Raw genomic sequence first — 25,282 nt, 5'->3', positions numbered from 1 at the left:
TGTCAGAACAGCTAAGGAGATAAACACTAGAGGTCTCCTCTGTGCCTTTTCTGTGGTAGTTTGCAAAACAATGAACTTCTTTCTCTAACCCTCTGAAAGAGGATCTGAAAGCTCAGAGATTCATCCAGATCTAGTTACTTTTTGGATGGATACCTAATTAATTGTGACTTTTCCTCAATGCTAAAAATATTATTCTACTTGTGGTAGAGCATTAAGTAAATAAACTATTTGCAGTAGTGTTTAGAAAGTGATTTGTTTGCATCCACTTACTGAGCAGTTTAATTGAGCACTTATCCCTACACACCATCACTTCAGGTTTACACAAAAGACCTGTTACAAAGGCCTGTAAATGTTACAACTGTAAATGACCTAAATAAACCACGGTTATGAAGTTACAAGCCTTTAATATTGCAGAAACAAAGTCTATATATTGCCACTTTCCCTTTCAAAAGTTTCTCCTAGTGTAGCTGGAAGGAATGCTGGTTAACATTAGCAGAATCCTTGTACAGTACAGTGGATAATCCAGTATCCTCAAGCCTTGGTGTATCCTTGTATAGGGGATTTGAAGTGCTCACATCAGCCTCTGGCTTGTACTAAAAAACTGCTCCTGACTTTTATATAACAGGAGAATCGTGATCACACACAATTCGTGAGGAATTTCCCTAGTTACCAAGGTCAGCTTTTTAATAGGATGAAACCAACTGTGGATGAAAAGTGTTTATAGATTTTGCAGCTTGTTTGATAACTCTCCAGAGTCATTTCATTATTTGTTTGCTGCTATATCATTTGAAAGCAAATTTTTGTTGGGCCACGATCGGATTAGGATTAGGATTAGGTTTGTATCTGGGTCTGGGTTAGGGTTTTGGCCATAGTTAAGATAATGGTTGTTTCTTAAGAATCACATCTTGAAAAAGTCCCTCTGAGGGTTTAGAGATAGAAACTAGTGTTTTGGTGTGAATTAATATGTGCATAGAAATATCACATACATTAAAATAAATCAAAAGGTCATTAATTTAAAGGAATGGTTGTAAGGTTTATTCTACTGAACAATACATTCAGAACTATATATTGGGTCTATTAAAAGACAAAATTGTTTTTATCCTTGAATAAAAATGTTTATATGTAACTGAGGGTAATTTTTACCTCTTACATTAACACAGCAATTCACTAATAATCGGTGTTACCTCACCTGAATGTCTTGTCAAATTTACCCGATTATGCTAGAGGAATTATACTACACCTACCACCAGAGGTCTCTGTTCTTTAGTTTATGGCTCTATAAATCTTCATAATACTATAATAAACTATTGAAGTCTACACTACATTAAAGTAATAGGAAAAGCAACATTAATATACAATGAATTTATTACAACATTTTAAAATACATTTATTCCATGCCCTTTCACTTTTTCTCAACAAAGATAATCTATATAGATCCGATTTTTCATTATAGCCTTTCATTGCTAAACCCCCACAACCATTTGACAATAAGTATATTTTTGTAATGTGTAATAAATTGTTGAAACAACTTTTAATCTTTAAAAATAATCTCTGTGTTTTTGTACAAAGAGGTCCCTTGATATCTACTGAATCTTTCATTTAACTAATGTATTAGTTAGGGTCTAGTAGAGGTTAATTCTGTGCTTAAGCGTACTGTAGAAGCACATTAGATAGCAGCAACTGAAGAGGCTGAGTAGGGAACTGTGTTAGCCTATGAGCTGCAAAGATCCAAGTAAAGCTTAATTCCTTGCTGAAAAGTAGAAAGAAGAAATTGTTTCACCTGAGGAAGTACTATATCTTTAAGTGAGAAAAAAAACAAAGAGAGGGATCAGGAATACGAAGCAAAGTCATTGGTAATATAGGTCTTTCTATATTCATGTGTCAAATTAACCTCTGGGTATTCCTTGCATCTTGCACAAAGACACCATTGTCATTGTGTCATTGGCAGCTCCCTACTCAAATGTATTAGTTAGGTAAGTAGTATGCAACAAACATCAGGCATTTTCTTGAATTTGTATTCTCCATGAACTCAATTATGAATCTTGTTCTTTGAGGCATATTACAAACAGGGACTCTTATTTCCCAAATGTTCTGTCACTTGGGCTTTGAACACATGTAAGCTAGAGGTAGTTTCCAAAACAACCTAATGATTGTTCGCAGATGAGACAGTACAGCTGATAGAAAAAGTGATAAGGCAGAACTATAATCTATCTGATATTGCTTTCAAATTCAATAATAAATCAAAATGGTGTCATAAGTTTGGATTAGTGGTCAATTGTACATCATTGGTGTCCATTGGGATGTTGCTGTGGTACATGTAATTTATCCTAGATGTGTTTGGAATGCTTCACATAATGAAACACTGTGGATGCAAGAGTCATCGGAAGACTAATTTGAATATGAGTCATGTGGCAAACCAATTTGAACTATTCAAAACTATAGTTTTGTGAGTGTCAGGTCTTGCATACAGTAGCAGCCTCATAAGGTGCCTCATATTTTCCTTTTACCTCATTTGGAATAAAAGTGCATCTAAGGATGAAAGGATGTTACAGCTTGCATCCTTACAGCTATTTAAAATCAGAATGGACCTGCCTTCAATGGAAATATGATTCTTCTGTCCTTCACTGAGTTGTCTGGCACTGGAGAAAACAATGTTTAAAAGTGAACTTTGCCTTTCCTGTCTGTCTTCAGCAGCTGAAACAGTTGATTACAGTTATAAGGTTTGACAGCACCTTCAAGTAGTACAGTATTTGTGCCATTTGAATTTTTCTGCTGTTAAATTTCTTCCTTCTCAAATGCAACTCAAGTCATTGTTTCATTCATGAGCACAATCATGATAATCAGGACACCTGATGCAAATTGTGTTCACTGGAGCAAAGAGACCTGTGCATCTTTCTTACTCTTGCTTACCCCATTCACTTGCTTTAGTCACTTTAAGAGGGTTTTGGCTTGAAATTCTGGTGAAACATAACAGTAAGATATTTTACTAAGATGACACAGAGTGGGAGAGGAAACAAAAAATGAAACACGGTGAAAGAAAAAAATGATGAACAAAAACTGCAGACGCAGTGTTTCCAGTCTTTTGGGACACCAAAGAGGGACATGTTCAATTTTATATCTACAGTATGTAAATGCAGTGTGCCAGTGAATTAAATGATTGTTTAAAAGCTAGTCTAGAATATTGCATAGCCTTTTCTCACACTCAAATGCAAATAAACAAAAATATTGTATTCATATTTAATTTGAAAAGCAATGAGTTATAATACAAAAGGAATTTAAAATGTCATCCTTACGTAAACCAGCTATTTGATCAAAAAGTTCAACACCAGTCTAAGGAAGTGCACACGTTTGTTACTTTTATAGTTTTGTTTGAGTGGAAGAAGACAAATACTTCTTTGAACTCTGACCTGGCTTCCAGGATTTCCCTGGAGCTCCACACCTCGTAGCTGTATTGTCTTTTTAACACAGAAGTCACTGCCACTGATGGCGACACTTTTAAAGCAGCTAAAAAGGAGTTCACTCCCCTTTAATAATAAATAATTGCAAAACATTCCAAGGCATTTCAAATCAAATCTTAATATTACATTTCCAAAGCAGTTCAAAGCAGTATTGTTATTTGTGACTTCTGGGGGAAAAGGTGCTAGGTGTTAAATTAAAATTACATTCTAGAAAAAGCTTTTGCTTACTTCAACATATAATGCATGCATTAAGGCTGTGCCTGTTCCTTTGCACAAGCAGGTGCATTTACTTACATTTTACTGTGTAAAAGAACATGCTTGTGTGATGTCTTTATGAAAGGGCTTGCATTATCTAAGGAAATATACAAAATAGTTAATATTGTTGCAGAATGTCTTTATTTTAATTTTTACTAGTTTTTAAACAAAACATTTTTAACTGTAATATATTTGTATTGTCAGGTGTAATAATTTCATTTTATGTTTTTCTGGTTTTTAAATAAAAAAATCACTTTAAAATATAGGAAAAATTAATTAATTTACTGCACAGCAGCCTGGGAGACAAGAGATAACATGTCCTCTAAGGCATGGGTTCACAGTTCTGGTCCCGTTGATTTGTAGTCCAGATTAGTGTTCAGTTACATGACAACACTTAAGTTACATTAAAAAAAATAATTTTAACTCAACAATCTTCATCAATGTCTTAGGCATGCTGAATGTTGCCTTTTCAGTGTTGCGTTTCAAACTACCTTAACATCTCCAACTTTCGAGTAGAACAATTTTAGTTAAGAGTTTCATTAAGTAGAGAGCTCAGCTGGAACCAGCAGGTGTATACAGTAGTTCCCAGGACCAGGGCTTTGTTGTAAGTCACCAGTGACAGTCCATCAGATTTGTGCTCTATGACCCAGAAATGCAGACAGAAGACCATTTAACCAAGCTGAACAAAGCATATGATGTCTCCCACTCAATGCAACAAATGACACTGATGCACAGAAAACTGCAAATGTGATGGCCGACACAGCAAACCAGACAGACAGTGTTGTATCATCTCATTGGAGACAGCTAGAGACAGAGCACCTTTCAGGCTTCAGCAAACTGCATGGACTCATTAAGAGATATTAAGAGCACAGGCAGGTCATGATCCTTATGCCTGCACTCTGCATTAGTCATGTCCAGCTTCAATGTCTGATTGGCAAAATCTTTGAAACTCTTTTTTCACAATGGTTTATAATCATGAGATATGTTACAATGCAGCATACTGAACAATATTTAAAGAACATCACCCTCTGTCTTTCTTAGTGTTTTGGTGCAGAACTAAAGCAAAACAAAACCTGAACAAGACCAGAGATCGTTAACATCTCACTGCAGCTACTGTAAATACCTGGGTACTGGCAATATGGTAATAAACTGCCTCATTTAATACACCACATAATAAGGTATTGCATATGAAATAAATTGAGTTCAGAAAACACTGAAAGACCTTTAAATGTTTAAAGGTTTAAATGATCTTTGTTCATGCAGTATATTAGTTCCTCTTTATTTAGGAATGTACAGTAGATGGGTATATGAAACAATGATTTTTGTCTTGATTATCATAATCATTAGTGGTCAAAACTTGCTTAATAAGAGTGTATAAACTGGAGGCAACAATGCATACCCCATTTCTTTTTCCTGAAGTCAGATAAATCTGTATTTCTAAGAGAAATGGAGATGGCTATCTGGAGTTTCCTTATTTTTTCTCAGGAAGGCAAAGGCTTGTTGACTTCCTCTCCCCTCCCTTCCTTCCTTCTTTCCGAAGGTACTCATCTGAAAAATGAGAACAAAGTGATTGTTCCTGTTCTCTTTCTTAAGGCACTTCAAACACTGTCACTACTTCTGCCTTTTCAGTGTAGAGAGCCCCACAAATAGCAGGTATACAGTGGAGAGGAGAGCAACAGTCAGTCACTCAGCCGCAAGCCCTGGTGAGTCATGTGGATCTGGATCACTGTTCAATGTGCTTCTGCTTTTAGATAAAGAAATGCTGGGTGAATCTTAAATATATCAATTCCATTTAATAACATTGTAAATGTAATATATTCTTGCATGTGAATGCACAATAAGCTTTCTTTTTTGCATGGTTCTCTGTCGGTGAATATGTGTAAATGATGAGGGACATTTTTCAACGTGCTCTTACTACGTCTGCAGCGGTTTGAAACCTGATCATATCAATAGGGCCCAATTGTGTTTGCTGAAGGATGTGTCTGTGCAAGAAGTATATTGGGGAAGATGAAGAGAGGACCTGGAGCAAACAAAATATTTGGGAGAAAGTGATTGCATAAAAATGGGATGATGTAAAATGACATGCCTATGCAAATGTAAAATCTAGTTACTTTTTGCTTAAATGGCATGTAGCTTCCCCTGCACCAAATTATTTACAGTTAACAAAGTTTATGATACCTGGTTTTAAACCACATGTGCATGGTATTCTGACGTCCCAGCATCCTCACTCCTAGTGCTGTGGTAGAAAAGCTTCTTTGTGCTCTTAAATATAAAGCCAAGAAAAGGTAGTGCACAGTTTCTTTGCGTATGCACTGTCTGTGTTTCAGAAATCATTGGTAACTTAATTTTGTATAAAGAACACCGTCAGTCTTATTTTATTTTTGTAAATGTTTTACAAAAGCTTTTAATCTTTTCTATTTTCAGCTATAACAAGCAAAAACATTGATTAATGAGAAAACATACAAATGTTGATCTGGCCTGTTTCAAAATGAGTTAGCTATGTGATGTTTAATCTTGAATGATGGAAATGCAAATTGTGCCCAAAGTGCAACAACTGTAAATCTAATTTTACAATTAGATATGATACTGGTTGCTTTTAAAAAATAGGCTTAGATCCTAAGTACTATACAGGAATTCAAAGTTTCTCAGCAGAATCACTTTTGCACAAATAGTCACACTCATTAAAAGGTGCTAAAATGTAATTTTGCAGCGTAACTTTTCTCCTAACTGCTTTAAATAGTTTTGGAGAAATTGTTAGTAATACTCCATTTTTGCACTCACCACTGAAAAAGCACCCTTTCATTTAGTATTCTTAATACCAGTTACATGTAATTACTATTTACCTACCTGAGCAACTGCAGTAGGGTGTAATTACTTACTGCTGTTAGTCTTCTGGTATAACTTCTTAGCCACACTAAGTAAAATATAAGAAAGGGTAGAAGTCAGGGAAGACTATATAATTGTCAACATCAGCATCACTAAGATTAGTCTTTCCCTCTATAGCTCACTACTCACAATATGATGTGGCAGTTTGTTGCATACCTCAGCTTCACATGTGAAGAAGTTATCTGTGGACTTCATGTTCTAAAGTTTGAAGCTGAGCTTCATTAATATTCTTGGAATCCTTCTGGTTTCTGTGCTCTTAGTTAATTCAAGTGCTGTACATATACAGTATTGTATAAATGTGTACAAATTAAATGTAAGTGAGAGAAATGTAATGATTTTGACCACACATATCAAAGTACCAGTACTCTATATCATAAAACTGTAATTATGGAAGCAGTGCGTCATCCTGTATTAATTTACAAGCCTTAGAGTTGTGCCAGTTTTTTTTTCCACTGCTGATTTTTGAGGAAGTATTTCTACGTTTTTTGTATTTACTTGACTGATGCTTGTAACCAAATAGATCAGTTTCAGAGATTATAATAATATTTTCTTCCATGCATGTTTTGGTCCCATGTTTCACTGCTGAGGTTGTAGGAGCAACCTGGGTAAAGTAAACTCATTCAAGAATGCAACATCGGTGTCTTCTCTTGGGATTTGACCTTACAACGTCTGTTCAGGAGTTCTAAAAACTCCTGGCCAATAAGGACAAAATGAAAACAAACATTTTTTTCTACATTGACAAAACTACTGTTCATACTAATAATAAGAACGTTTTTATTATTGAGAATAATTAAATAATAACTCCTCTGTTGACCAATGTTGTCATTTCCAAGTTTTACTACAGTGCCCTGTGCGCTATTTAACCATATGATGTTCAAGGGATGTTGCCTAATGTTCTGAGGTCCATTGATGACAAGTAACATTTTTCAGTTGAAGCTACACTGACATCATTAAGCATCTATTTCCTATTCAGCTTTGTGTTCTGGAAATTCCTTTTTCTGGAATAGTTAATACAGTGCATGAATAAACATCTAATGCAGTCACTTACATTTTTTTGGAAGAAAGTTACAGAATGCATGCAAAATGTAAAGACAGCAAATCATTCTGTAAAGTATCACTAGGTTTTTTGCAGGAAAAATTGATAGTTCACTTAAGAAAATCCAACAATCTAAACCATATGGGACATCCTTGTTTTAGTTAGTTTAAGCATCTGGTGCATTAACGGTGTGTTCTGTGTCTGGAAGTTGTTGAAGATACAATTTGGATATTGCTGACCTAACATTTGTCTGTCCAGGATGTAAGACACAGTGCAGCTTGATTTCCGAAAATCCTTTTCCTGATGTACAGTACCTTAATCCTCCAGTTAGATGGAAATTCAAGAACACAAATTTTCACAGTTTCACAGTGGATTTCTAACAACGGAAAGGATTTGAAAGTTGTTCTAATTGTGTTTTGTAATTGGCATCTGTTGTTTACTATGGGGCAGCATGCTGGCTCACTGTGGCATTGCTGCCTCATAGCGCTGGGGCCCCTGGTTCAATTCTGGACTTGGAGCACCACCTGCATGGACTTTGTATGTTCTCCCCATGTTTGTGTGGTTTTACTCCAGGTGCTCTGGTTTTCTCCTACAGTTCTGCCAAATTGGTGTGAATGTGTGCATGTCTGTCTGTTTCTGTTTGTCTGTCCTGCCATGGACTGGTGTCCGGTCCAGGGTGTATCCAGCCTTTGTGTCCCTTGCTTGCTTGGATAGGCTCCTGCCCCCCATAACCCTGAATTGGATGAAGCAGTTAGAAAATGGATGGATATACTGTATATCTCTGGGTTTGTAGATATCAAACTCGTTTCATGTCCTGAAATAAAGGAGCCTTTGGTTTTTTAAATGCTTGAAAGTGCAGCGTGCAGCATTCTCCCTACCCATAGGTGAAAGTTGTGTTTTTGTGTGTCTTCCCCTATCTGGGGCATCATGGTGAAAGTACATTATTGGCACTTCTGCTAAGAAAGTCAAGAAAATAGTAGCATAAGATACACTGAATAACAAAACTATCCCTTGAGTTCTTTACTAAAGCCATAGCAAAACAATTGGCATTTCAGCTGAACATAAACTTTCTTTTCAATTTCTTTCCAGTACTTGGAAATGTATTTTAAAATATTTATTTTCTACTTTCATTTATTAATAATATTTCAAAATTGTTCTGGAACAAAGAATAAAATAATTCCAACATGTCTACTGTGTTCTGTTATAAATTTAATTTATGACAGGTTATACTGTACATCTGATGTTTTGTTAATCCCTTTAGTTTCAGAATTATCTATACATAATATGTATGATAGTTCATGAGTTTTAGTAGTGAAAATCTGGAGATGTCCACAATACTTAAACCTAACACCCAGAGAAAATGTTACTGGATACTGAAGTGTTTTTTTTTTCTAATTTGAAGAAACAATGGAAACAAGAAGGAATATACAGTATCTCTGATTAATCATTACAGAAATACAAAATGTTCCCCTGCATTCTCCCTCACAGTGTTTTATCTCACCCTCACTCCTTCCCTATCCTTTTCTATAAAAAAAATCAAAAAAGAAAATAAAATGGCTTAGGTTCATAATAAGTGGAACTTTGCCAGGGTTCATAACTGTTGTTTCCTCTTTTTTCCTTTCTTCACTAGACTGAGATAAGCAAAATGGATAATCTTACTAAGTCTTAGTTGCCACATTTTTCCTCCTCTTTTTCAACACAACACAAGCATCATTACCAACGAGGAGAAATGTTTTTGTAATGGTTTTTGCATCTTGGATGGAAAAGATCAACTTAAAGCATCACTTATTTATCAGTAATTCTAACTAATATACCCTTACAATGCATTACAATTATTAATATTCCAATTGCATACAGTAAAAAAGCATTATCAATAGGTCAGCTGCATATTGATTGTATACTTTTGCAGCTTTTGGAGTTACAATGAAAATAGAGTTCCATCTTAACACCCTCCAAAAGATCCAGTTCTTACTGTTTATGATGACATAATTACATATGTGAGTTACATGACATTTTGTGAGTCAAATAACTGCTTTCCTTACAAATTCGATGGGCTCCTACACAGAGTTTCAAAGTCAATGGAATCAATGGAGCTACAATAGGCTTGCTTCATCTTGTCCCGCTAAATCACTAATAATACAAACAAATGTGTGATCATACACACATTCAATTTGATGTTTATCCTAATCATTTCTAACTAGTAAATGTCTTGAAAATGATTTCTGATTTTCAGAATTCAATACTGATATTACTGAAATTCTGTTTTTTTTTTAAGTTAAAGCTTTGTGAATACCGGCAGTTCTACCAAAATTACAAGTAACCTGATACAGCAAAAATTGGATCTGAAACCTGTGGATATAGAAAGAAGAAGTGGAAGAACCTCAATCCTTCTATCCAAATGAGGAAAGGTGCAGGGTAGTTTCCCAGAGAGGGAGAACTGAAAAAGTAGGCTAACCTGTCAAAGACTGTATAGAGAGGTAGAGGTGAGCTTGTTTTGACTTGGTTCCCCTTCCAGATTCGGTAAATTTCACTCTTTTCTTTCTGCCCAACCTGGCCTCAAAAACTATTCCAGAAAAAAGAGACAATTGTGTGATGATGACAATGTTGATGGGAAAGCGATAAACATCTCTGATTCCTTTAACAGTGTTATTTTCTTTATTGAGCAAGACCAAGGCCAAGTTTTTCCCATCCATTTCAAAACACCTGGCATTCCTGCCAAGACACTGAATTTTGGCAGGGTAAATGTTGGAAACAGGGTTAAGCTTAACTCAAAATGAACTGTTGTTTTTACATAGAAAACATTCAGGGTTTTCTGTCACTAGAGAAAAAAAGCAAAGAACGGTTGCTACTCTAGCACATTACTGAAAATAATCTCTAATCATTAATAGTCCTTTCAGTCATTAGCATTTGAGGTTTTTTTTGCAGTCCTAAACAACAAGTGTTGTGCAAAATGCTGCATTAATTATCCATCTATTTTCAAACAATTTTATGCAGTAACCCACCAAATGGTGGGTGCAAGACAGAATACACCTTTGACAGGGCCAGTATGCCTTTGGACTGTGGAAGTAAACCAGAGTAGCTGGAGGAAAGTTACCCAAACACAGGGAGAACATAAAAATGTCACGCAAGCAGCACCCCAGCAATTGAAGCCAGGACCCCAGCACTGCAAGGCATCAATGCCAACCACTGCGGCACTGTGCTGACTGCTATGTTATCCTTTCTCTTATTTTCATAATGAACAAAGTGTGTGTTGAGAACACGTTTTATGACCCATTATTATGCTCCTGCCACATCTTTCTCAGTAAATGATTGTTTCATTGGATATATTCTATAACACAGGCCCTTTCTGTCTCAGACCCACCCAGGCGAAAAATGCAACGAACAACCTGTATCACACATGTGCCAACAGCAAAAAACAAATACCCTGCATTAGAGAGTCCGGACTGTGTTCTGCCAGAGCACACATAGCATACTATATAACTTATTATACATATGGAATGTTGACTAGGGTCTACTAATGACACAAATCATCACAGCCTGCAAGCAAAGACTTTGAGAAAGGTTAGCCATGACCACATGCATGGTCTCCCTGTGTGGCTGTACATAATGAGTACTATAAATGTCCCCAACAAGATAGAATGGCATTTACACAGCACATGTAGTTACCACTAATAACTTTTATTAGTGAAGCTGTGTGCCTGCAAAATTGTACCTCAATAGTCTTGCAGAAACCTTGTTTAGAGTGGATGGGCAGATATTGCCCTCTGAAGGATGTTTCAAATGTCAACAGGTTTCAAGTTGGGTAGTATACAGTAGATATCCATTAGGTTCCCTGCTTATCTTGAAATGTGCAACGAGACATAAAATGTGCATAAATGCTAGAGTATCTTGTTACTCAACTGGAAGAACTGTTGATGTTTGTAATTTCAGATAAAATCTGAAGATGACAGATGTTTCACTTAATTTCATCAACACTAAATAAAAAAACTAAGCTCAATTGGCTCAATAAGGAGCAATTTTCAACCTTGAAAACAAACTTTTGCTTAGCATCTTAAGAACTTTGCTTACTTTGATCAGGATCACTAGGAAAAGATAAAACGCAGTTTTTCAGGCCTAGACCCAGGTATTATGCAATCCTACATTTGACATGCTTTGCATTGTACTGTAAAGAAAAATAATCCATTCTATCATCACATCTAACTGTTGCACCTTTGGTTTAAAAGGGTAAAACTCTTGATGTGGAGATGGAGACAAATGTCATGCAAGACAGACCTGAGAGGAATCATTATAGCGATGGCATGAAGACATTGCTGAATGGCAGAACCTGCCTGCAGCCTCTGCCTCTTTTCCTCAAGCCCCCAAGATTCCCTCCACTTGGGGACAGCCTCAACAGGGGATTCCCAGGCTTTGGGGCCCAACACTTCATGGGGTTCGAGAGATTCCACGGTGGCTTGGAAGAAGGGTCTCGGAAACGCAAAAGGACACCTTTCAAAGCGAATCCTCAAGAACTGGAATCCACCGACGAAGTGACAGAGGACAATGGCGCTAAGACAGTGGACCGGCCTCACCTGTCATATCATCTCCCTCAGCATGTTCCAGCTCCCTTCCCTAGATACAGTCCCCAGATGATAGACCTAAATAGGTTTCAGCTCTATAGATCAGTGGAGCGATTTGATGGCATGCAGATAAAGCAGGAACCAGTCAAGCCTGAGGGAATATGGCCTCCTGGTCCTCTCCTGATGCACCCTTCGCCTTCTTATTTCCCTAAAATCCACCCAGGGATAATCCCCTTTCCTTTCCTCATACCCAGCCCAACCATGCATTTCTCCCATGGGCTGTATCGGAGAGAGCTCCTGGGCAGGCACAGGAGAAGCCCAAATACAAATGACAGCGGGCTGAATGCTGCAGAAAAGCTGGGAGTCAACATCCACATCGATGACAGCTATTATGTGGATGTAGGCGAGAATCAGAAGCGCTGGAAGTGCCGCATGTGCGAGAAGTCCTACACCTCAAAGTACAACCTGGTGACTCACATCCTGGGCCACAGTGGCATCAAGCCTCATGGTTGCAGTCAGTGTGGGAAGCTCTTCAAACAACTGAGCCACCTGCACACCCACATGCTCACTCACCAAGGCACCAGGCCGCACAAGTGCCAGGTGTGCCACAAGGCCTTCACCCAGACCAGCCACCTGAAGAGACACATGATGCAGCACAGTGACGTCAAGCCCTACAGCTGTGGCATCTGTGGGAGGGGCTTTGCCTATCCCAGCGAGCTGAAAGCCCATGAGGTGAAACATGAGAGGGGCCAGGAAAACATTTGTGTTGACTGCGGCCTGGATTTCCCAACTCTGGCCCAGTTAAAGAGGCACCTGACTGTTCACCGCGGCCCAACACAGTACAGCTGCACAGAGTGTGAGAAGACCTTTCAGTACCCCAGCCAGCTCCAAAACCACATGATGAAGCACAAGGACATTAGGCCATACATCTGCAGCGAGTGCGGCATGGAGTTTGTGCAACCACACCATCTCAAACAGCACACCCTAACCCATAAGGTAGGATCTGGAATTTCCCCTTTTACACTCTTACATTAGCAAAAAATGTTAATAAAGTTGGTTTCAATATCAGCCCTTTCATAGATACAAATATATATCTTCTGATGTGCATGACTAACGTGTGGAAAACAGTTTCATTTTATTAATGTCCAGTTTAGTAATGTAGTTAAGCAAACATGATGAACATTGTGGTGCAATTGGGAAAAGTATAAATTACAATTTTTTTAGATTCCAAGCTTATTGTTTCCTGAAAAATGCCTACATATACTATACATACAGTACTAAGTTTTCCTAAGACATTTTGTCATGGAGTTTCATTCAGTGGTTAATTATATTCCTATATACATTAGTTTAACAACAAGAACAATTGAATGTGCAATTTTATAATTTTTGTTTGGACTGGACGTTTAAATTTATAAAACTATTTTTGAAAAGTCAGTTTGACTTCACACTTAAGTATTTTTATGCGATCAGTACAAAGTATTCCTGTCATAATGTCACTTTGACACGGACACTCTGATGCTTTGTCAAATGAGAGTTTGGCAAAGTATTGACATCTATTTATAAAATACCATACAAGCTCATTTGAAAAATCTGCAATTCAATATTTTATTTATGTACCACTTAATTTTACACATCTGTTTTTGCAATATCACCAATTGTACCATAGAAACATTATTAGATTATACATTTAAAGTTATCAAACCATATTACTAGTCAAGACATCCTCTTGATTGCTTCCAGTTCAACAGAAGCTAATTAATTTGGATAGTTAATATTACCAACTATAACAAACTTTTGTCTAAGTCTACGTGGACAGTCATTTGCGTCCAAGTTTTCAAAATCTCATTTCAGTTCCCAACAGCAGTGAGGGTGTTGATCTGGTTGACATGGAGCTTTGATCTTTTATGTGCACTGATTGCAGCCCTCAAGACACATCTTCCTTCCTAATATGTTCTGTAGGAAGAGACATCCAAGACATTGTCCACAGACCCTGTCACAGCCGTCACTATAACAAGGACTGAATGAAGATTTACTATTAAGAAAACTAGCAAGCAGAGGTTAATTCAACGCTGAAAACTAACAACAAAGAAGAAAAACCTCAGTGTTACACATTTGAAGAAGGCTTGAAACATTGAAATCTATAATTTATCTTTTCTATTACTTTTCATTGTGGATTTAACCTGTAGCTGGCCCTTTACAACTCCCATACTAATGCAGCTCCTACCTTTAAGTCTTATAAAGAAATCTAGTTTTTGTGTTAATAATACATTTATCTATCTACAGCTCATCTCCAATTTCCTTTGTCTGGGCATCAGTATTATACAATCTGATGAGGGAGTGATACTGTATGTTTTTAAGGTTCATATTTCACACACAGTATGTGAGACCAAATTTTGGAATTTTCAATAACTGATATTGAGCTGCCACATAGCTGTTTCATGCTATCTTGTCTTGGAACCATTCCATTTAAAACTAAGACACATTTCAGTTGACTGACTGCTCTCATGAGAGATGAATTTTGGTGCACAAAACACATAACAATGGGTCAGTACTTGACTGAAGTGATGCAAGCACTTGGCATATGGAGCATTATTGTGTTGAAAATTTAAGTGATTTAAATAAGTGATATTTGTGTTGCTGTAATGATTAGTGGAGCATACATTTAAATTTGTGTCAAGATAATTGTGTGCACTAAATGTCCCATCACAAATTATATGCTGTAAATCAACTCCAACTCTACAAGATATCAATTAATGTTTTATGGTTCCTCCTAGCTAGATGTGCAGTACAATTGCTAAACCAGACAATGAAAGAGAAGACATCACACTTACAGTATCTGTCATCCATGTTGGTGTACAGATTGCAGACCTTCTCCCCTTTCCTAATAAGTCATGATGGTAGCATTGTAAAACTGCTAACAGATTTCAATCATCTGATGACAAATTACTTTTCTAGGTCTTCCATGGTGATCATTTTGTTCAGCATCCACAGCTGTTGTTCTGTGAAAAGAATCCATTAGTTTGTCCCTCCTGGGTTGTTCCAGTCAGTTGACTGGATCTTGATCAATGGAAATTGCTTCTTGTCAGATGGCGGTTTGGCTAGTGTAAAGTGATAGTGGGTGGATGAACCGAGAAAACCCAAGAGAGTAGACATTGCGATGCTCCTGCCACTCACACTCTTATTCACTAAGTCATGGTACATTTGCAGCATGATTTAAAGTGGCAAAAATGGCTGCTTTTTTGCACGCAGGCCTAACGTTTGCACTCGCAAGCTAGCAAGCACTATTTATATTTACTGTATATTTCTGATTTTGTCATTTCTAGCTCTGGAGTGCAAAAACAGGACATACCGTAGGTTCTACCACTTTCTACAGGCTTATGACAAACTCCCAAAATATTGTACTCAAATAGGTTTATTGCTTAACATTGTTCATTGGAGTGAGACTCTGTGCTGTATTACCTTGTATAGTATAAGAATCACAAAGTATATGGTTACAAACTGTACCATAACAGTACCATAAATCAGCTTTTGTGCTTAATAAATACTATAGAGAAAGAATTGTGTTCATGTAGACAACTGAAGGCTATCTTTTATTTATCATACTTGAATATTTCACAATTAAACTGTGCTCATCTTATCTTAATGATCATAGTTTAGGTACTGCAAACAATCTCACTTTTCACTTCAATGTTAGGAATTCATGCATTGTTTAAAATATTGTTCCTGCTGTCTTTTATATGTTACAGTGGTGTAAATAATTGTGTCTCTAATGTATTTATAAATGGGTGACCTATAATCATCAGGAAGATTATGTCAGAACGATATTTTAATGATATTTTAGATATGAGTCAGGATGCCCTTATACTATACATTACAACTTTCATCTATGAAGCCTATAAAGCACTTACCTAGAGGAAGATAGTATATAGAAGTAGTTTTGTAATTTTCTGTTATGTAATTGTGTTCTTAATACATATCAAATTGTATGAGCTCTGTCAGGTTTCCCGAAGCTGTTTCTGATTATACTACTTGCCAAAGTTTAAAAAGCAGCTTCTGGAAAGACTTTCTAAAGAGAGCGAAACATATACAGTATGGTGAAGTGTTCTTGCTGCAGAAGACAGATAAAATTAACCTGTTGCACAGAATGTGCATCATCTCTGGAAATGGATTCTATGTCACTTTCCCTGTGAGGTGGTGAGGTAAAACAACTGTTAAATACAAACAGCAGTGAAGACCTGAATTAGAGCTGCATTTCCAATGTAATACTGTAAAATACATTTTTAAAGTAACAGTTTTAAACTGACCCAGTATTTTTTACAGTATGTATTTTTTAAAGTTAACATTTTTAATTACAACTTGACTTGAACAACTTAAACACTTTCATGGGAGAAAGGAAATCAATGGCAGCAGAAACAGCAAAGAAAAATAAAAAAATATCAAATATTCACACTCCTGAGTCAATACCCAGTGGAAATACATTTTGGTTACAATTACAGCTGGAGGTATTTTTGGATAAACCTCTACCAACTTTACAGACTGGAATTGAACAGTTTTTGCCCACTCTTCTTTGCAAACTTGCTAAACTTCTCTCAGTCTCGTTGTGGATCATTTGCAGATGACAATTGTCAAACGTTGCTACAGATTTTCGAATAGATTCAAGTCTGGACTTTGACTGTGCCACTCAAGATGTAAATTCACTTTCTTCTATTAGTGTATCCCAGTGGAGCTTTGGCTTTGTTCTATGTGTCATTGTCTTGATGAAAGGTGAATGTTTTAGATCTTTAGCAGACCAAAGCAGGTTTTCCTTTCAGACTTACATGTACTATGCTCTATCAAGTTTTCCTCAATGATAAGCTTTGCAGTCTCTGATGATGAGATGGAGAAGCAGCCTCATAACATAATGCTGCCAATCCGATGCTTGAAAGCGATGATGGTGTTGATTGGGTGGTGCCCTCTGTTGGTCTTGTAATACATGTAATACTTTGTATTTATACAAAAAAGTGTCTATTTTGTCTTGTCTGACCACAAAATCTTCTGCCACATGTTTGCAGTATCATCAACAGTATTCTTTGTTGTTGTTTTTCAGTAATGGCATCTTTCTTGCTACTCTTCCACAAAGACAGGCTTTGCTACGGGGATATTATTGTTTTGTATATTATACTTTTGACTTGTAGACAATGCTGACCATCGTATTAAATGAACTCTTGGTCTCACAGTGGTCCTACACAGTTTCCTCCGTCCCCTGCTGTCCAGTCTGGAAGGATGGCTTGATCTAGACAGTTCAACTTTCTACTTCTTAATGATCAACTTCAATACTCTCAAACGCATATTCAGTGTCTTCAGAACTTTTTATGAGTCTTGTTATCTGTGCCATTCTACTGTACAACTCACCTCCATATTTAAAGTTGTGATTTCAATCCAGTAAAAAATCTGTGGTTTTTTAACAAATTTGCAAAGGTGAATGGTAAAAATTGCACCATTCATGCGTGCAGTTTTTAGTGACTTACTGTATCAAAAATCAACTTGCTGCTGTAATTGCTGCTCATTGTACTTCTACTAAATATTGATTCAGATGGGTGAATTCTTACACAGTCAGCACCCTTGGCTTTTCATTTTCTTTTGCAGTTTTTGCTGATATTTAACTTCTTTCACCTATCAAAGTGTTTAGTTCGAGTATTCTAGCCTTGATTTAAAGTATGTAATTTGTCATTTAACAAAATGGGACGTCATTGGACAGGGGTATATTCTTTTTCAAATTTGTGTACAGTACATACTGTAAGTGGTCAAAATGAGTAAGTAAAAATGAAACCCTATCAATTCGTGCATTGAGTCTAAAAATCACCATAAAAATGCCATTCAGCCTTTATGTGTCCTGTGATCTTGTTGGATTATAATTTTTAATGATTTTGAAGGATTGTGGGGTTACCAATAATAGTGTACCAATAAAGATTTAAAAAGTTGCTTTCACTCCTGCACATCCTAGTTGATTTATCGCACCCTAGCTAGACATATGGAGGACTAACTCACCTAGTATTTTTCCAATGATCGAATTATGTTTTTTAGGGAAAATAAAAGACAGAAAACTCTTAATCCAGAGTTTAGAATATGAAATTTGTCATACTAAAAACTGTCTACAGTGATCATGCAGCATGTTTACTTTACAGGGGGTGAAAGAACACAAGTGTGGCATCTGTGGGAGAGAGTTCACTCTCCTAGCCAACATGAAGCGTCATATTCTGATCCACACCAACATTAGAGCCTACCAGTGCCACCTCTGCTTCAAGAGCTTCGTGCAGAAACAGACTCTCAAGGCCCATATGATTGTCCATTCTGATGTCAAGCCTTATAAATGCAAGGTCAGTAAACCCATCAAACCATCAAACATTTTTATTCTCTTATTACTCTCTTGCGATTATGAATGTCATATGTTGTTTAGTGTATGAAATAGTAAGGGCTATAGACTTATAGTACTATTATAGCTCTACAGTGTACATTGCAATTAAGGCATTTTGGCATTTTAATCTAATATAAAGATAAGCACACCCTGAAGAAATGTAAATAGATGTTATTAAGTGTGAATATGTATTTGACCATGTTGATTAGGATGTGCACAATCAACTCATTTCTCAACGTTGTGATTAAAAAATAGCTCTTATTAATACAACTGAAACTAACTAGCTCAAAAGCACTGTTTCAATTTACATTTGAGAATGGAAACATGGTGTTTATCAAGATTATTTCTAAAAGAGACATTAGAGTTTGTATCTAAATATGTGTCACTAAGACCTGGGAAAAAACATTTTATTGAAGAGGAAAGAAGGAGAATCGACAGCAGACAGACATTCTGTCTTAGTAAGTATCGATGTGTTTAAACTGATTAATTCAGCTGCCAAAAAAACATATTGATTTATTTCTCAAACCCCTAATTTGACATCAGAATTAATAGATTAACATTATTCCACAATTTGGAGACAAGCAATATGGCTTCGAGAGTTTATTTTGTTAATAAACTAATCTTGAGTTTTGTCTCAAAAGACACTGCTTCTTAATATTTACTATTCTGGAAATATTTAATTGCTTCAGTGAATTGAAACAGAAGCAGGAATCAAATGTCAAGGTGTATCGGTGTTTTAGAGGATGTTCTTGGCTCTCTGGGATTTACAACTAAATTAAACTGAAGGTTAAAATGAAGTTGATGAATCAACATGAGAAGCTTAAAAAACTGCCTTCATTTGTTATGCCAATTTAATGTGAAAATCTATTTCTAGTTACAATATTTTACCAAGGTGTTTATAAATATTCTTGACACTCCAACTAAGATGCACCCTTTAATCAATGCCTTTGATTCGGCTTGTAAATCTGATGAACCTTTACGAGATCTTTTAAAAATTTCAAGTGTTTAAAAGATAATAAAAAAAAATGATCATTTAAAAAATAAAAACATACCTGTACATTTTTAACAAACTTTTTCAGAATCTGCCAATGTCTCTTCTAAAAGCTGCATTGCATTTCTGATGGGATCCGAACGTTTGTGAATTTAAATATTCAGTTTTAATAAAAAAACAACACCTCATTTTGTACCGTACCTGCAACTGAATAGGGTTTCCATATGTGTGAACCCAAAATACAGCTGAGGTTTCTTTTCTTATTGACAAAAGCAATGATATTTGCCATGCCAAGGTTTAGGAAGATGTTACACTGGTTTTTTATGGAAAATGCCCTGCTCAGGGTGCTGGGCTGTGTTGAGGGGTCTCTGACCTTGGAATGGCACAGGGAGGGTTAAGAAGATGACCAGATAGCTGCATTTTGGCACGAAGCGCCTCCTCAGTTGAAGGAAGGATATCGCTGCACAAACTGCCTGTGTAACAATGGCTCTCATGTCCCTTGAGAACAGCCCGCAAATAGATTTCATCTCGCTTTCTCTTGTACTTTTGAGCACTTCCTGTTTTCTCACGGTCCTTTTGGACAGTTTACAGTCCCTCTCTCCTCCTGAAGGAAAGGAACACCCTAGTAAAAAAGAATGCAGAGGAAGGACAGCACAGGAGTGCCCTTTCCACCCCTCCAGTGGCCTGTCTGGATGGGATTTCCTCTCGTGGCCAATTGCATTCACTTCTTATTACCTTCACTATCCAAAGAGAGACTCTTTCTGCAAATGTCACGTCTTTCAGTGCTGAAGATGCCTCATACCTCAGTTCATTGAGAGGTGCCTAAAGAGCAAAAAGGTTATTTTAATAATTAAACAAAATACTGCAAGCCCAGAAACACTCTCATGTTCTACTATGAATATCTTTTATGCTGGGCGGACTAATGAAGATTTGTTTATTCTTGCATTAGATGTATTAAAAATGCAATAGGAGCCCCTTTTAGCTATTTATTTATTTTTTTGCATGTATGTTTTGTTTTTTAAATATTATAATCCTGAAAAGGGTGTATCAGTCAGCCCAGCCTCTGTCTTAGTTTTGTTTGCTCCTTAAGTACATTGACAATTTAAGACTACGTAACCGATCGCAATTATTTTTCTTCACGATATTCTCCAAATTGCTCCAAAACATAAACTTACATATTTATTTCTCTGATTCTGTTTTTGAATACTTTTGAATGTGACAAAATTCTTTATCTCATGGCACTGAAGCAGCCTTGACTAAAGCAACAACTGTGCCGTCAATGTCAAACTCTGTTTTTTTGTCTCGGCAGCTGTGTGGGAAGGAGTTTAACAGAATGCATAATTTAATGGGCCACATGCACTTGCACTCTGACAGTAAGCCATTCAAATGCCTTTACTGCCCCAGCAAATTCACTTTGAAAGGAAACCTCACAAGACACATGAAAGTCAAGCATGGCATCATGGACAGGGGACTTGAATCAAGAGGTACAGTATTTGATGGATTGTGTAAAACCTATTGTGTAAAACCTTTTACCTTTTGGAGGACTTTCGTTCATGACAGCACACACAAAGAAGTACTACAACGCAGTCCAGCTGACTCAGTTCATTGGACCTATTTGTGTCCATATTTGTGTCTCATACAGGCATTCATCTTACCTCTTGCTTTCTCATGCAACTAATTGATCTGCACAAGCTCATGAGATTTCAGAAATATTGTGGTTCTAGTTCATTCCCATGGAACAGAGCAAACTACTCTAAATCTCAGCCATTGTCCCATGATGACAGGTGTCATAAACAATTGTACAACACAGAATAAAGACACATTTCACACAGAATAAAGACACATTTCTCAGGGGATTAGTAACAATGACTAACAGCAACAGTACTCCCAGTAGCATTGAAAAATGCTATGTGAATGTAGCCCAGTAATACAGTGCTGTATCAAGACGTACAATTCGACCCACTCCAGGTATTCTGCAAATAATGCTTCCTATGCAAGAATGACATTGTAGATGTAGACATGTCAAACATCAGAACAGGTTCTTCTATCAGAGAAGCTTTTTGAAGATGTGAAAAGAACACACTCATCTCCAGGGTAATTGTTCTTTCAGTTTCCCTCCTGCTTTTAAGAAAGAGGAAATAGAAGACTTCTTTCTTTGGCTCTGCTCTTGCATTTGATCAGTGATATTTTATTAATGTTTTGCTGCCTTTCCAGAATATAAGTAGAGATAGTATTTTTAGTCATAACAGATTTTTTTATCTCTCAGCTGTAGCTGACATCACTGAGAACAAATAACCGAGAGAAGCACAGAGAACAAAACTAACAAATTGATTTGCTACCTCTGTCCCTATCTACGATGATGTCATGTTTCTATTAATCAACGTAGCCTTTCTTTGAAACAACATAATACTGTAGTGCAGAGCATTTTGCAGACAGTCCCACAGATACACTGATTACAGCTATCCATCTTTTCTAAAGTGCACAGCTCTTGTGTCACTCTGACTACCATATAAATTAGTGATGTGAAACAGTAATGAGTTCACCAGAATGTTTTCATTTTGAAAGCTTAAAGTCAGCCATCTTTCACAAGTCAGTCTGTTTAATCTGTTGAAATCCTTCTCTTTGTTAGGATTTAGGAGAAGAGTGAGACTCAGATTATCATCACAAGCAGGGATCATGGCCAATTTTGTTCAAGAGGAGCCCTTTGACCTGTCTCAAAAGACTGGAGTGAGGCTGAGTGTCTCTCAGTCTGATGGAGAGAGTGCCCAAGGCAGCTTATGTCAAGAGGAGGAAGAGGAAGACAGCTACTACAGCATGGGCCAGGGCAGCCCTGAACACTATAGTCACAGCAACCACTCCTGTCTTTCTCCAGAGCTGTCCTGTAAACACAAAGATCCAGCCGAGCCCCTCAAACCTGGAGACGCAGATGGTGATGAAGACAAAGACAAAGAAGAAGATAGTCTGAACAAAGAACGAGAAAAAGGAGAACAAAATGAAAAGCAGAAGTATTACCTTGAAAATGAAGAGTATCCTTGTATCAGATTTTATGAAAGCCAGACAAGTGCTTCATCGGGGGAATTCTACTCTCAGAGTATTGGAAGGAACTGAGAATGCATCTGTGAAAAGCTGAAAAATATCAGTTGGGTGAAAAATATCAGATGGGTGAAGAAAATGGATAAACGGAGAGACTTCTTAAAAATAGTATTGTTTTTTGATAAACTTCATTTTTAAGGATTGAAAACATTGCATTGCTATAGACTATTTAAAGAAAATTGCTTACTTTTTTGTAGATGACGAAATTGCCTTTGAAAGACTGATGTGTTCATATTTATTGAACACGCAGCTGAAGAAAAATCTTCATCTCAAAAGTTATGCAGTATATTTTGAAAAGGAAGAGTACAAAATCTTTTGTGAATGTTTGTATATAAAATATACAGGATTTAACACATCTTAACAAAAAAGAAAAAAAAGCTGGAAAATGCCACCTATAGAATATGCTACGTCATTTGTGCTATTTGACAGCTCACAATTAATATATTTTTCTTATGAAAAAGTCTAATTTGATTTTATGGATTTTTACAAGAGAATATTGTATTTTAAAGTAAAGAAAGAGCTTTTACAATTACTTAAACTACGCGGAGCAAGCTAATGATGTTTTTTGTGCTGCTGATGTTCTTGATTAGGATGCTGCAATGGGGCAGGCAGAGTGCAAAATATGCTACATAGAGCCAAGGTCAGTATTGTAGCAAGATTGAAGTGAGAGGTGGAATAAAATTGTGGATTTAAAATAATTATCTATTTATAGACCAATAAAGAATACAGCTTTACATTATTTTGGAATAATTTTCCCTTTTCTCCAGACTTGTTTCTGTCTTTTATTAAAGGACAAAGCACATTTGGAGGGCACAAACAAGTGCACAGGCAGCCAGACATTGAATGTCCAGAATTGCTAAACACCAAAACCATTCAAATTCAGTTTATCATGCTGGCAAATTCATTTCAAGTATCCAGTTGAAAATGGCAAAGGGATTTAGGGCTGATTATTATACTGCACACACAACTAGAGCACAGCGGAAAACTACTTCAAATATTTTTTCCTGAAGGGAGCTCACTCACATCTGTTGTATTACCTACTGTATACTGTAAATGCTACTCATGGCCAGCTGAAATTTATTGGGAGTGAGAGTGCTGCCACAAATGTATTTGCCTTTAGTTAATAATGCATGCATGAAAAGTTGGGGATGTTGTTCATACAGTATATATTCAGAATCTATTGATGAATTTCTGATAGGTCCTTATAAACTTTATAAATGCAAACCACACTGCAAGCCCAAGATACCACAGATCAAATCCATCTGACCCTGGGGACACTCAGCTGGCTGTGAAATGCAGTTTTATTGAATAATAAGCCCAATTTTGAGCAAGTGATTATTGGAATTTAGGACTCAACTTGCACTTAAAAAGAACTTAAAAATCTTTACAGGTTGAGCAACTTTGGAACCCTGACATGTGTCAAACTTTTATGCACAGCAAAGTACCCCACTTTCCAACTTCACTGTAAGACCCCCATCCATTCCATGATTCATGCAAGATTTAAAGTGTTACCACATCTAAATGTGCAGCTTAATCTAATCTTTACATGGCTTCTCACATGGGAAACTGAGAAATGTGTGACCTGGGAATCCATAAATCTGAAAAAAAGTGTGAATCAATTTCTATAATCTTTGTACAAGACATGGTCTAATTCCATTAAAAGTTTTCCATTTATTCATATAAATATAATATAATTAATATTAATACAAGACCAGTCTTCCATGCATGGAAATGGCCACAGCCAAAGATATTGTCCTATGCAATCTTACAATCTTACAAAGATGCCCTGGTCTTTTGCTCATTTACTGATCTATAATCTTATTACGAATTTTTTAGACTGATCAGCAAAGCGGTTTCGCAAATCATGACATGTCTTCCTATCTGCCCCACAGCCTATGCTAATTTACATTCTAATTTGCCCACTTATTACTTTTCAGATCTTTTTTCTCCTTTCTTTATTTTCCCCTGTCTTTAATCAGGGAATTGGTATGACATCTGTCATTTTGCATGTGAAAATCTATAAAAAAACATTTTGAAATGACATTATGAAAATGAAAGATGGCTGACATTTGTAAGGTCCAATAGTTTACATCAAGAAAAAATAAAAGGTAAGTCCTAGAGTTAAGAACTAGAGTTAACTATTTAAATCCCAGACAATACTTGTTATGGTTCGCTGCCCTTCTGGATGTTTGGGGTGGGTGCAAAGGTGTTACATACCCAAGAGCAAAAGAGCTACAGTCCAGAGGTTGTGGCTGGCAAACTCCAGAACGGACTCTGCTTCACAGAGAAAGATAAAGGGAGAAGAATCAGAGAGATTCACCTGGAGCCGGGCAAAACAGAGCACACACCATTGGGGAGGTCTACTGGAGGTGCACCAAGAAGAGATTTGAATGGGGCTCACACTCTCAGAGGGAGTCTACTCTAGGATCCAGGCCAAGGCCACTCCAAGACCAAGCTGGACGTGCAGGCAGAAGTGTAGGCTGGACACGTGGCTGAAGTGCAGGCAGGTGAGAACAGGGACCACCATTGCCAGTAGCTGTGCTGAACTTCAGCGCACGATGCTGAGCTGTCCGATGTATGACTTCTCATTACTGTCAGGTGCTCCGCACATCT

General features: G+C 36.9%; 1 protein-coding gene and 1 long non-coding RNA gene across 2 annotated transcripts; one reads left to right on the top strand and one right to left on the bottom strand.

The window, feature by feature from the left end:
* Positions 1–4,944: 4,944 nt before the first annotated feature.
* Positions 4,945–6,629, bottom strand: LOC148673008 (uncharacterized). Its single transcript, XR_015935908.1, has 2 exons — positions 6,593–6,629; positions 4,945–5,261 (listed from the first exon to the last, which is right to left on the bottom strand). It is a non-coding gene; the product is annotated as an uncharacterized LOC148673008 (long non-coding RNA).
* Positions 5,281–23,408, top strand: znf366 (zinc finger protein 366). Its single transcript, XM_088629137.1, has 5 exons — positions 5,281–5,416; positions 11,859–13,187; positions 18,356–18,547; positions 20,886–21,060; positions 22,206–23,408. Exons 2-5 carry the CDS (start codon positions 11,880–11,882, stop codon positions 22,682–22,684), a joined length of 2,154 nt encoding a protein of 717 aa, XP_088485263.1. The 5' UTR covers positions 5,281–5,416; positions 11,859–11,879; the 3' UTR covers positions 22,685–23,408.
* The last annotated feature ends 1,874 nt before the right edge of the window (positions 23,409–25,282 follow it).

Source organism: Lepisosteus platostomus, chromosome 4 (assembly GCF_059453375.1).
Source record: "Lepisosteus platostomus isolate fLepPlt1 chromosome 4, fLepPlt1.hap1, whole genome shotgun sequence".
Classification (NCBI taxonomy): domain Eukaryota; kingdom Metazoa; phylum Chordata; class Actinopteri; order Semionotiformes; family Lepisosteidae; genus Lepisosteus; species Lepisosteus platostomus.
The sequence above is the reverse complement of the archived record's forward strand: the minus strand, read 5'-3'. Positions and strand labels throughout refer to the sequence as shown.